The sequence below is a fragment of the Apteryx mantelli genome, chromosome 14 (assembly GCF_036417845.1).
Source record: "Apteryx mantelli isolate bAptMan1 chromosome 14, bAptMan1.hap1, whole genome shotgun sequence".
Lineage (NCBI taxonomy): Eukaryota > Metazoa > Chordata > Aves > Apterygiformes > Apterygidae > Apteryx > Apteryx mantelli.
The window spans coordinates 10,927,532-10,941,160 of NC_089991.1; the positions used below are offsets into that span (position 1 = coordinate 10,927,532).

The window sequence follows — 13,629 nt, forward strand, 5'->3', positions numbered from 1 at the left end:
ATCCTGCTTCGTGGCAGGGCCGAGGGTGTTTGACAGGTGAGAGAGACATATTCCACTCTTTATAGAAGAAAATAAATATTTCTTCTTTCTCTGCTGTTTACCTTACTCTAAAGTAGAAATCACTTCTCATGCTTCTCAACTTTAAAACCAAAACAGATGCAGGTTTTTCCAAATAAAGTTTGTTTTCCTCCTGCTTCTGAAAAAGTCTCAAGACATTCACTAGTGCTTCCCCATGCTTCCTGTGGCTACACTTTGGCAGAGATCGTTTTCTTCTCCAAGGCTACTGGAGAGTTTTATGGATCGTTTGTTATTAAAACTTGTGCCATTGTACCCATTTCCCTTCTCTTAGAATAAATTACTTCAGTATAATCACTATGGTATAGGAATGGGAATAGCTTGTACTAAATGTGGAGAGAGCTATGGTGCTTTAAATATACAAATACAGTTCCAAAAATGCAACATTTGAGCATACACAAGCTTCTGCCATTAGGCTCACTTTTCTGCAGAAGAAGTGAAGGAAACGCCAGAGCACTGTCACACCCTTTAAGAACAGCGTGGAGCGTGCTTTGATATTATTTCACTGCAGCACATCGGGAGCAGCCTGTGTCTGGTACCCGATCGTCTTACAGCGCTTCTCCCTGTTTGGCAGGACAGCTGCTCTGGGCTCTTCCAAGTATTCCCACTATTCTACATGGATGGTGGAAAACCAAAGCTAAACAGAAGACTCGGGGTCAGCTGAAGCTGTTCTCGACTGTTAAAACTCGAAATAATGAAGTTCGGTGTTAAATCGCCAGTTCCCTTCACAGATTCACAGCCTTCCTCCTTTGATCATTTCAAGTGATCTAAAGGAGACAAATGTTCTGAAAAACGTAAGATTTCACATATCATTCAAGTCAGCCAAAGATACAAACTTTTTTTCATCAGTGCAAGTGTCTGAAATGCAGAAGTTAGGCAGGGCAAAAAAATAAAAAAAAAAAACCCTTCTACCTTCTTTTTCTGAGACTTTGATTTTTGATAACATTTTCTCCAGAGTCAGCGGGAGGTTTTTAACAGCAGTTCATTCAACAGCCTTTCCTATTTCTGAACAGAGAGTAGCAATGAAATATTACTGAGCTTTCAGTCCGATATACGATCCAGTCATTCTCTGAAGAAGTCTATTTCTTTAACTGGCATTCTCCTCGGTAGGGCTATCTATTTCCTTCTAGGTGGGTAACTCCTAATTGACTATGAATATAATGGGAGAATCCGCACCTTTTGCTTTCCTGCCAGTGACAATAGTGTTAAATCACCTTGCAAACTCCGTGTGGAGTAAGTGCAGAAACCCAACTGCATCCACATTCTCATCAGCTTGGCACCGGGGAAACTGAAACACCTAATTTTCAAAACTCGCTAACAACTGCATGCACCTATCCTCGATGTGGGTGCTGCTTGGAAGCTGCAGCTAAGCACTGCATCCTTGCCTTCATCACAGGCTAAGCAGTAGATAAGGGAACAGAGCACAGATTTCCATCTTCCCAGCTGAGAGTTTTAATCAGGCAATTAGGATCCTGGAGGAAATGAGTCTAAGCCTGTGTAATTTCTAGATAACTTAAAGCCTGACCTCGTTCTGTGATTTAGACAAGCATCCTATTGACTTCAGTAAGAGCTTTCTGAAGGCATGGGCACAGGGCAGGATCTGACTCATCCTTTGCCAGAGGCAGGTAGCATTACAGCATACGAGCACTGTTAATAAGGCTAGAATATCCTGAATCTTTCCATGCAACAATGTCTGAGCAGTGTAAGTGATATATCATATATAATATATATATAGAGAGAGATAAATTAAACTATATATAACAACTGCACAGCCTGTGATTATATTTTTATAGAGGGATTTTCTGGTGATTGTAATTTAAGATATCAATTCTCATATTACCAAAATCCAATGATAAAATTATAGCTGTATAACAAATGTGATTATTGAATGCGTTTAATTTTTAAAATGATAGAAAACACAAGCAGCTAGTTTTTGGCCTAAATAGTACAGTGATTTGAAGCTCCTTTTATTTTATTATATGCTTTTTTGATCTGATCTTCTGATAGAGTAATATGTGGAGCAGCCCCTGTGAAGGTTTGTTGTACTGGGAAGACTGACAATCTTTCAGGGCAAACATCCTTGTTTCTCCTCAAAGTACTTTTTTTGCTTCTTTCTTTGTGCAGACAGAAACCTTATGCAGAGATGAAAGCAGAATAATTGTCTAAGTTTGGCACGTATATTTATTTTTATATAAAAGCATCAGCAATAGTGCCATTGTTTTCTCCTATAATACAGGTAGCTATAAATAAATGGGAGGATTCTCCACAGAAGACTCAAGGCTTCCATTCAAGGTGTTCTACATGCCTAGCAAAGAGCTGAAGTTTGGACCCTGGATTTTTTGCTCTGGGAAATAATATTGATTTAGTTGTGTGAAGAAAACTCATGACCTGTTCGTGGGTCAGGTCATTTATAGCCAGTTCACCCTGATGATTTCCTCTAGGTCTCTCCATGGTGCCTTAACTTCCTTCTGCCATGGTGATATCAGGAATAAGCTGAATGTGGCAAGATCACAAAGGCTTCTCAGGACAGCATGTGAAGTGCTGAGAATGGCATATGCTACCTGGCAGAGAGGGGACAGATACGAAAGTCATAAGCCAGGATGGCATCTGCAAGTGGAAACAGTCACACTTCCTTTGGGCACAGTAGCAAGAGTCTGAGCTCTTTTACTGAAGGCTTTTCCAGTGATTTCAACAGCATATATAAACTTCTGGACGACACCCAAAATCATTACTGTTGTCTAGCAAACCTTTATTCTAAATGGAACATTAATTTCTTCTCAGTCGAATTTACCGATACACTCTGAAACATAGCCAGGTGCAAATACTCCCCATTTTTTAAATTGGTTCCCTGGTTGTTCACCTACACAGGCACTTCCAGTATAAAGATGAATGGAAAAGGTTTTATGGGTAATGCAAATCAATAGCTGTCTGAAGAGTATGACAAAGAGGCAATGACTGCTTGCCATTCTGGGCCAACCCCACAACGATTGCTCTTCATGAGCCTGCAACAGCCCCCTTGATCCCTTGTTGGTGCATCTGCGGTTGGAGCTGGCTGGCAGTCTTGGGAGAAATAATCTGAAGTAAAGGAGGGGAGCTGCTTTGCACAGGGGCAGCATGTGCAAGGCCATCATAGCACCTATGCCACCATGGAGGTCAGAGGCTTGCAGCTGGCAACCCTGGCACGGCCCCGTTAACTTCTGCCCTCTTCTGAGTGCCAACCCTGAGACAAGGTGTCTAATCCAGCAGTGAGGAACTGCTACCGGTTGCCTTTAGGGAAACTTTCCTTAGTGGAAGCAGTGCTAATCCTCTTATGCTCTGTCCCTGGAGCAGTGCTGTGGGGGGCTACCAGGACCTTTCACACAGGTGTCCCTAGACCACCTCAGGTGTCTCTGAGCCTGGCAAAACTTGGCCATGTGCTTGTCCCCCTGAAGAGCAGAGGACTAGCAAAGAAGCAATGCATGGACTGCAGGGAACAACTCTGAAGGATGCAGGACAAGAAAGGGATGCTCCTTTGGGAGCGTCCGGGAGCGAGTGGTCACCCCTGAAGGGCAGTGCAGGGGCTATGGATTCTCCTGAGCCCTTCCCCTGCCCCAGCCCCTCTGTCTTCTCTAAGGGCAGAGGGACAGAGAACATCGCCGTTTTGCTTCTTCCCGTTTATCCCTACCCGCCTGCACGGCCAGTACACACCTCAGCCTGCATCCCTTCACCCGTCAGTGACGATACACTTCCTGGGAGACAAGGGACTGAGGATGCCTCTGGAAACACGGGCTCAGGCATGAAGGGTTTGATGGGATTAAATATGTATGCACGTGTATAAAAACAGCACAGCTCCTACAGGAACCTCTCAGGAGCGATGTGGCTATTCAGCTCCCCAAGGTCTCCCCCCTCCTTGCTCGCTTCCAGGCGGAGGGATTCATTCCTGCATTAGCCAGCCAAGCGAGCGGGGGCCCCGGCGCCCCCTGCCCCTGCTGCGGGGGGGGGGGCAGCACCGCCGCCTCGCCGGGCAGAGCCGGGCTCGCTCCCGGGGCGCATCTCCTCCTCCGCGGGGCTGCCGAGGAAGGGGAGGAAGAGGAGGAGGAGGAGGAGGCGCCCGCGCCGCTCCGCGGGCAGGGGGCTGCAGGGGCGGATTTCGGGCCGGTGGTGGGAGGAGAAAGCCGGCCCCGGCCGTTTTATAGCGCGGCGCCGAGCCGGGGCGGCAGCTCGGCAGCGCCGTCCCCTGCCCGGAGCCATGCGGGGCCGGGGGCTGCTCTGCGGCATCGCCCTCTCGCTGCTGCTGCGCCCGCCGCCGCGGCGCGGTGAGCCCGAGCCCGAGCCCGGGGGGGGGCCGGGGGGGGGCTCGCAGCCCGGCTGCACCGGCCCCGTCGGGAGGGGCGAAGCGGCGCTGCGCGCTCGGGGCGGGGGGCACAAGGGCTTTTTGCTGCCTCAGTCCCTTTGGGGTGATGGTGGTGGTGGGGTGTCATCTCCTCCTGCTTCCCCTAAGCCCAGCGCCGCGCCGCCAGCAGCCGGCGGGACGGGGTCTGGGTGCCGAGCAGCCTTGTCCCCCCTTTCCCCAGCCGCAGGGGTCGCCGCCGGCCTGGAGCTGCCGCACCGCGTGGTGGTACCGCGCTGGGAAGCCGTGGGGAGCCCCAGCAGCGAGAAGGTAGGTCGCGCACAGCGCTGGGGCCGTGGGAGCTTGTGTCTTGTTTTCGAAGCTGTGCATCGTCTTCAGGGGAGGGACAATGTCTTGGTTAGTAAAGGACCTTGTGATGCGCATTTCAGTCCTTTAAACTCAGTGACAGGCTGTAGGTACAAGCCAGAAAACCATCTGCAGAGCAGGGAGCTGGTACTTTTCTCCAAAAACCAGAGAAGGGCTGGGAGAGGTGATTATCAAACCTCAGGTACCGAGCATGAGGCTTCTCCTGGCCACTTCCATTCACACAGCCCTGCAGTAATGCTTGCAATCGCTTTGCCTCTGTCATGCGTTAAAACCCCACCTTCAAGCTCACCTGATCTGCGTGTTCCTCACTGGGGGACTGAATCAATACAGTCAATGACATTTGGGGAACAACCCCTTCCTACTTAAGGAGGGGAAGAATCGCATCTGTGAGGGTGCTAAATAAGCCAACCAGCAGCTCAGATGAAGATAAATTTGTTTTAGATGCCATATGTAGCTCTCTGAATCCCACCTCCACTTTTCTTATGTGTAAGGATTAAGGGCTTGTGTGTGTAGTCTGCAGCCGTTCTGAGAAGCCCTGGGATGCCAGGCTTCAACAGCAATCACAAACCGCAGCTCAGCTTCTCAGAAGTCATGTTGCCGCTATCAAGAAGTTGTTAGTTGCATAACCAAATGAAAGAGGAAAATCTAGATGATATTACTTAAATTGTCTGTGAACCAGAAAAGGGAAACCCATGGCATCAGTCTGAGGGAAAAATGGCATCACCTAACAAGTGTTGCTAGTTCTGGTTTTATGTCCTCTTCACATGAGAATTTCTAAAATTCTTTTATTCTGTCATATAAGGAAAAAAGCGATGAAAATTTTCTGGTGCTGTTAATTCTCTTAAAAATGTTCTTGCAGTGTAGTCTGGAAGTCTTGAATCTCTTCGTTATTGATTGTGATACAAATACATCTGGAGAGCATTTGTCCTAACACAAATTTGCTGGGTCTCAGGGGTCATACTTAGTTTGTTTCAGGCCAATTCCTGTTGGCTCCAAAACCAGTATTGGCAAAGCTTGCGTACTATTACAGCTGGGATATTTTAGCTGCAGCAATCGATGGATCCCAGAGTAGTGGGATTTTTGAAGGAGAGGAAAAAGCAATATCAATAATAGTCATGTTTGCACAACTTTATGAAGAGACCTGTTGATGGAGACCCTCAGATCCCCCTAAGTTATGGGCAAGGTAACTTCCATTGCTGTTGCTTACATGTTAGCAAAACAGATGAAACCTGAGACATACTGAGCACCTCCAATTCAAGTAAGCCAGAAGTCAGCCCTTGGATTTAGCCATTCCTGCATATGCTAAATGTATGAACGTCTTTTGCATGATCTGCATGATCTGCATGGGCCTGATGCAATGTCCTGGAAACTGAATAAAAGATGGACAGAAAACCAGAATATCAGCAGGGAGCTGATGAAAGAAGTTTGTAACTGAACTTGGAATTGATGAAGTGACACCCAAGCATGCCCATGGGCTGACTGATCTTTTAACAGAATGCCCTATTCAGTCTGTCTTGCCTTATTTTGCTTTCAGTTGATCTGTTCTGCAAAATCCCCTCCAACACTGAATAAAGAAGTAGTATGGGTTGATCATCTCCCACCATTTTTTTTTTTCTTGGTATGCAGTTTCAGCTGAATAGAGAAGTCTGTTCTTATCAAACGGATTCTTTCTCTTTTGAGGAGTTTATTCATCTATTTCCTTCATGACAAAATGCTCAGAGACTCAGAAGTCCCCAGCTGACCTTATCTAGTAGTCCTGCTTTGAAAGGGAGGTGAGTTTAGAGACTTCCAGAGGCCCTTCCAGTTGGGATTTCTAGGATTATCAGGCTATTTTCATCCTCTTGAATGATTTTTCTTTTTAATGTTGGTTTTAGTGTGTGTATTTGCCATTATACTAAGAAATTCATGATTTTGAGGAATGGGGTGCTTGGTTTGACTTTATATCACTGACTCTATATCCTTCTATTTTTAAATTGTCTGTTTAATAATGGAAACACAATATTTTGGTTCCTAAAAATTTCTTCTGGAAAATCCATACTACTACAGGCTCTTTAGCTAAGTACATGGGCTGAAAAGACCAGCCAGACGTGCACATTCTCATACATCATTTGATGTCCAGTGATAGTAATATGTTTCAATAAATATCTGTACTGTCATGAAACTTCTGTACTCCAAATTTAGAGGTACACTGGGTCTCAGAAGTCTTTCAGTGTTAAAATAGATGGTATGTTAACATCTTCCTGGAGATCCAGGCCTGAACCTGACTACAGCAGAGTTTCTTCATGCTTTCCCCGGGCAGTGAGTGTATGTTGCTTAGCAGATCAGCTGTTTTGGTAGATGACCAGCTGTTTTCCTGAACTACAGACTATATAGAAATTGCATATGATGGACAGTTATATTCAAAAATTTCTTTTTGTCTGTAATGTGAGCAGCAAAGGCTTCCCTTGTGGGAAAACTGTCTCTCAGCTTTCATCTCTCCAATACTTGGAGTCCTTTCCGTAAACAGCAGTAGGACCCATGAGCCAGCTGTCCTGTGTCCTCTGTAAGCAGCCTGCAAGCCAGGGCTGTATCCAGTGCCTTGAACAAACTAGAAAGTTGCCGTTGTGTTTTCCAGTCCCTTTGTAGCCTGGGACTAACACTAGAGCTGCTGTGAAGTACCATCCAAACAATAGCTAGATCCTAAAAGAGTTTAAGGGATGCTGTTGTCTATGGCGTATTGGCATTTACTCGGAGTAAAGGAATTATCTGTAAATCTCTGAAAACGATGTGATTCCTCTTGTCCTGAACTAGGTTTCTAAAAAATGCCTTTTGCTGCTGTGACAACAATGGAAGCTTTGGCTTGTATTTGACTTGTAAACCTCTAGGGCAAGTTGGGATGTCCTCTGATGTGGTCCAGACCTGTATTTCTATGTCGGGACCAAAGCCCTGAGCCTTCCCGCGGTGTATAGGAGAAGGGATACAGACGTAACCATCCAGCTGCCCCTGAGAGAGCTCTAGCACTGGGACTTAGTGCCATGTCTGAGCTGCTTGTTCTGCTTAAGGGAGTGGGGTCACTCTCTCGGATGTGGCACCCCACCAGCATGGCCGGGCTGCATGCAGGCTCCGCGCTCGCACCGCTGCACCGTGGGGCCATGGCAGCAGGCTCGGAGCCGCTGCGATCCGGCGCTTCTCTTCCTTGGCCCTCTGGTTCCTTGAGCTCTACCCACCTCGCACGTGCCGAAGTGAGGCCCTCACCTGCGGAGGACAGAGAGGTTTAAAGGCAGCTCCATTTTCTATGTTCCTGGCTGTTTCTGTATTTATGATGATATGCGAGTAACAAACACTGTCTCTTTTGCACACAGCATCCGTTCAGAGCTGAAGTCAGGATAAAGGCAGAAGGACAAGATCTGATTTTGGATCTAGAGAAGAATGGGTAAGTGTGCTTGCGCATTGTGTTCGGACTTGTGTGCTCACTAAAATAATGAATAAGGATCCCAGTGAAGTCAACAGGAAAACCTCCACTGACTTCAACAGGGTTTTGATAAAGACAGGATGAGGAAGTCCTTTTCTGGATTTCAAGGTTATTCCAGGTCTAAGTCTCCACTGCTGTTAATCAGAGAAACAGCACTGGCTTCAATAGAGCTTTGTCAGCAAAAAACGGATGGTGACCTGGCCTGCAGCATGTAAACTTATTCTTGCACCACAATTCTTGCATTAACCGGAAAATGTCACTGCTATGAGGTGCACTATTTACCAAGTGGTTCACTGCCTTAGAGCCAGTGCAACTCTAATGAGGAATTAATTTTCTGTGGTCAAAAGAGGTTTTGCTCCGTTTTCTGGGATAAATGACTCTGACAGTTCAATTCCATTAGTGCCCTTCATGCTAAAGGAGACCAAAAAATGCCTTTGTGTTTACTGAAATGCAGCTGGCTCTCTGGTATGATACAGCAATGCTATGGGTGCATAGGACATGATCTGTATTGAATTCAGCTGAATATGCAGGGGGATAAAGTAGGTGGGATGACTCTTGTCTCGAGGCTTGCTCTGTCCCAGGCTGTTTAATTGCTTAACTTCCAGTGGTGAACAGCAGCTGGAAATGAACTGCAATAAGCTCTTCCTTGCTAAGCTCTCCCCTCCCACTGTTGATTTTTTTTTTTTGATTGTTTGTTTTCAATCTGTCTGATTTATGTATGGAAACAAAACCAAATATTTGTCTGCTAGAACCAGTAGAGGGAATAATAACCTTGGAATAATAACCCTTGTTATATTCTGAATGTGTTGTATGGACATCCCCAGACACCCAGAACCTGGGGGCTCAGCTTTCTTCCTGTAAGCGTGGAGTGAAATACCAGAAAATGTTATTAGTTCTGATGGCAATGCACAATCCTAAATCATATTCAGGGTATCTTTGAGGAACACCAGATTTTTCTTGGCACTGTCTGCAGTAAAGACTGAAATCAGATGAGTGATTGAAGAAGAGTACATCCTACAAGGTGTTTTCTGTAATAGGCCATATAAGCTACTGGGAATTTCAGAGCTGCAGAAGCTGGCTATGTTCCTCAGTCAGTAATGCACCATGTTGAGCCAAACAGAAATAGCTGTAAATTCTCTGTATTTTGGTATCTCTCAGCTGGGAAAAATAGAGAAGTGGTAGAGGGGACCAGGCAGTATAAGAGCTGCTAACTAGGTCCTGTCTAAAGCAAGAGAATGAGCTGCTGCTGACAACAGTTGTCAGCAACGATAATCTCTGACCTGAACCTGGAAGGAACTTAGCTGCTGATGGGAGTCTCTTCCCTAGCGGAAAGACTGTCAGGTCTCGAATACTCTGCAGCAACTGTGCAGAGGTGAATTTGTTTCTAGCACGGTAGAAGCTGGCAAAAGCAAGGATCCTTGCTGAATTAATCTGTGTGCTCAGAGTGTGATGACATAACCCCCAGGTGCCTTGTGGGAACGGTGCCGTGGTTTTTCCACTGCAGACAAACTCATTGCCTGTGTTAGTAAACAGAATTATAATAATAGAGGGCTTCTATTGTCTTTATTTCCTGAAATGTAGTTTCATTCATTGAGATGTATACACACAGGCTTGCATGTGCACACACACACTTCCACTGAAGGGTAAATTGCCTCACTAGGATTGATGAAATACAGCAAGTGGTCTGAAGTTTTTGATTGTTTTCTGTGGAAAATAAAAGTGATTCATAGATAGCAGTGCCTCAAGTGGGAGTTTTGCCAGGCCTCAAGTCCTTGCTCAAGCAAGGCAATGGCACAATCCCAAAATGCGAGTCTGTGAACTTGATTAGATGAGAGCTCTAGAGAGCCACCACTTTCCAGAGACGTATAAAGGTGCTAAAGTAGTTTATAGAGACACTCAAAGTAAAAAGAGGAATGAGGCAGACAGGGGGGGAAAAAACCAAAAAGAAGTTCTTGGGAGCCCTGTGGATGATATTAGTAATCAGCATCTGTAAAGCACTTCTCACTGGAGTGGATGAAAACGGCGTCTTCTTGCTGGGGTGTGCAGCCAGGCAGAGACCGCAGCCCAGCACCTCAGCTTCACAGCCCGGCACTGTGGGAGGCAGCTGCCTGCATCCACGAGCTCACCGCTACTGCTACTACTTACTTTTCAGCAGAACCTAAGGTCCTAATCGGAGGCCTTCTGTACTGAATAATGACATTGTCAGATACTTCTTCCCCGGCGGGTTTGTAAGGCTGCCGGAGGGCATTAGAGAAGGCAGAACCACTCGAGTGGGAAGTGCGTCTTCCAAGAGATCTTGAAACCAATACCAGGCCAGTCTCAGACGGCTTTGAAGTGGATAAAGCACAACTACAACTTTAAGGAAGGTACTTGGGGGGTTTAAATTCAAATGAAGCCCAGAGTTCTGGGTCGTTTAATTGGTCGGGTTTACGGAGCAGGAGCCTTTGGAAACCAGCTCTGCTGAGACTGGCACCCTGCTCCAGGGACTGAGTGCTGAGCGAGTGCCGGGGCGCGAACGTGCCCCTTGGACTGTCGTGACCGCCTTACAGCCTCCCTCCACTTAAAGAAAGTGTGTAACTGGTGGGGTCATCAGGTCCTGGCCAGCAGCTGACTGATCCGATGGTATCGCAAGGCTCGAAAGGAGATATTCCAAGCCGAAGAAACTGAGGTTGTTATAAGCGGTGCCCTCGGGGGATTAGGCAGCCTTCACCAGTCCTTACAGAGAGACAAAGCCGATGAATGTGAACTGTGCTTCAAAGGAGGCTGGGGGGGGGGATAAAATTATAACCTGGAGGGCTTTGGTAGAGGTGCAGAAGCTTTGAAAGAAATATGCTGTTTTCAATATGTGGAAGAAATGTTTGTAAGCATGTAATTTTATATTTCATATAAAAAGGACATTGTGCTCATCTGTAGAGGTGAAAAGCAGAAATTATTGCATATACTTCTACTCAGAACCCTGCACAACTCTATTTTGTAATACGCTTAGCACACATCTGAGTTTAGGCTTCATATATTTAATAATAGAATTATTGCATTAGCAGCTAACATAATATTGCATTATTTCCTGTTCGAGCACTTAAGAAAGGAGGAACCACAGTATAATTCCAAGCAAAGTTAAGAACACTATACAACATTTCCCCCAAATGTTGTATATCCCCCAAATGATTCAGACTTGTTTTAAATGACTCAAACCCATGTCCTGCAGCTGCAGGACTGGAAAGCTCTAAGCTGCACAAACAACAAATATATGGATAGATGCCTATAAAACAGTTTTAAGTTTGGCTGGGGCTTAGGAACGGAAGAATGTGAGTCGCAAACCTTGGATGAAAAGTGACTTTTTTTCCAAAGCATTTGCGTTTGTTAATAAAAAGCAGCTTTGAGCCAAGCATGGAGGGGATACTGGGACACTGTGGAGAAGCTCTGAATGTGTGTGGCAGAGCTGCCTGGTGAGAGCCTTTCCTTTCTAGCAAAGGGGAGAGCTGATATTTTCACAGCAGAAATCTACGTGGAGTTTTCTCATCTGAAAGCAGGAAAAGTATCCCAAAAAACCCTTTTCTCCTCCTCCTCCTCCTCTTCATGCCTCCCATGGGGGAAAGCAGATTTGGAAAAGGCTTGTTTCCCTGCAAAGGGCAGCAGAGGGTCCTCCAGGAGAAGTCACAGCTGAGGGCCAGGCAGGGAGAAGAGGCACTAGGCACTGGACTGTGATGTTGGTCTGGACAAGGCACATGAGTTGAAGAGCTGTCAGGCTGCCACATGTGGGCTTGCAGGTATTGGGGCCGGGGATAAGAAAATTTCGTCCCTCTGAAGTGCAAGGGGAGCCTCAAGTGACTTCCACCCCTTGGAGCTGGTGCCGGCTCATGCAGGCCCCAGTGGTGCCGGTCAAGGTGTGTAGCAGTTGCCTGAGGACAGTGCAAAGACAGTCCAGAGTTCATCTGATTTGAGCCCCAGACCAATCCAGATAACTATTTTTAGGCAACTGGATCTGATAAGGAAAAGCATCATTTCCAATCTTCTCAGGTCACATCTGTGTAGCTGCCAAGTGCTCTGGCCCTGTTTGATGCTCTCAGCTCTGATAAGAGATCTGTGTGTCACTTGCATTTCACCGTTTCCTGCTTTTTCTCATTTCCAGTGCCTCTTTAATCAACTGAGTGAGGAAGAAGGGAGGTTGCTGTCCATCTCTGGGCAGGAAGGATATCTGAGATTATTCCACCAGTGGCCTACACATTATCAGTGTCTAATAGGCTTCCTGCACAGGGAGTTAAAGGGTTATGTAATGGAGAAAAATAGAGTTTATTCTGATCTACTGTCTCTTAGAGTCGTCAGGAAAACAGGGTTGCAGCCTGGAAAGCCATAGCTGCTCTTCATCCTCCTGATTCTCTTGGGATGTTTAGCAATTTCTCTGTGTGGGGCAGGGAGGAAGAGACAAGGAAATGGAGTCCTTTAAATTGTTTGCTCCCTGCCTCTTATTATCAGCCAATTTCCTATTCATTTTCTTTCCTCTTTCCTCTCCAGGTGACTTTTATAGTTCCCATTGCTGAGCCGGTGGGCTATGTGACAAATTTTGCTCTGTAGCTCTGGTACTGTAAGATGATTCACACACAGATAACATGGATAGCCTAAGGGGGCGGAGAGTCTTTAGCCTGTGATATTTTCCAAGGCATTGCAAGTAGGAGTTTAATTTTGCCTCCATAGTTGGAAAGCTACTTTTACCTTTCAAACTACTTCTGTTAGAACAATAAACAGTTTGGGATACACCAGCAAAGGCTCTTGAGGAAGTGAGTTTAAGAGCTCCAGGCTTGGTCTGGACGAGACTCACCAACACCAAGAAAAAGATTTTGAATTTCAGTGGTTCAATGAAGTGCTAGGTTTTGGCTGGAGGATTCAATCAGGGGTGAAATCTCTGATTTCCCCCTAGGGATGGATACAGAAAGCAGGCCTGCCTGCTCTTATTGTCAGAGGTCACATTTTCGTGGTGTTCAGGCTGGGGTCATCTCAGGTTTGAATAATAAATTCTTACTTAATATAAGATTTTAAATGAATGAGAGGTAAGAAGTCAAATTCCCCTTCTTGCCCTCCTTGGAAAATGTTGAAAGGCGATGGAGCAGGACCACAAATCATAGATGGAAATCTGATGTCTAAATTTTCTTGGGAGAATCAATTCCCTCCACCCCCAGATGCTGGCAGCCAGACTGGATAGATTTATTGTGATTTGAGGAAAGGGACAGGGAAAGAGATGTAAGCGATTGCAATCTGACTTCATTCTTCTGGGTCCCAAGACTAAAAAAATTAAGAGTTGATGTTTCTTACAAGAGTGTTGTGGACCATTTATCTTTTTCTTGGGGAGGGAAGAAAAAATATGTTTGTCTCCTTGATACTCGTGGGTATTGAACTGGCAGCTGTCTGTGCA

General features: G+C 46.0%; 1 protein-coding gene across 1 annotated transcript in view; it reads left to right on the plus strand.

The window, feature by feature from the left end:
- The first annotated feature begins 4,303 nt into the window (after positions 1-4,303).
- ADAM19 (ADAM metallopeptidase domain 19) overlaps positions 4,304-13,629 on the plus strand; it is a 38,894-nt gene continuing 29,568 nt past the window's right edge. The window contains exons 1-3 of the mRNA XM_067305079.1: positions 4,304-4,370; positions 4,629-4,714; positions 8,113-8,183. Of these exons, the coding sequence (XP_067161180.1) occupies positions 4,304-4,370; positions 4,629-4,714; positions 8,113-8,183 (224 nt within the window). The remainder of the gene's footprint in view (positions 4,371-4,628; positions 4,715-8,112; positions 8,184-13,629) is intronic.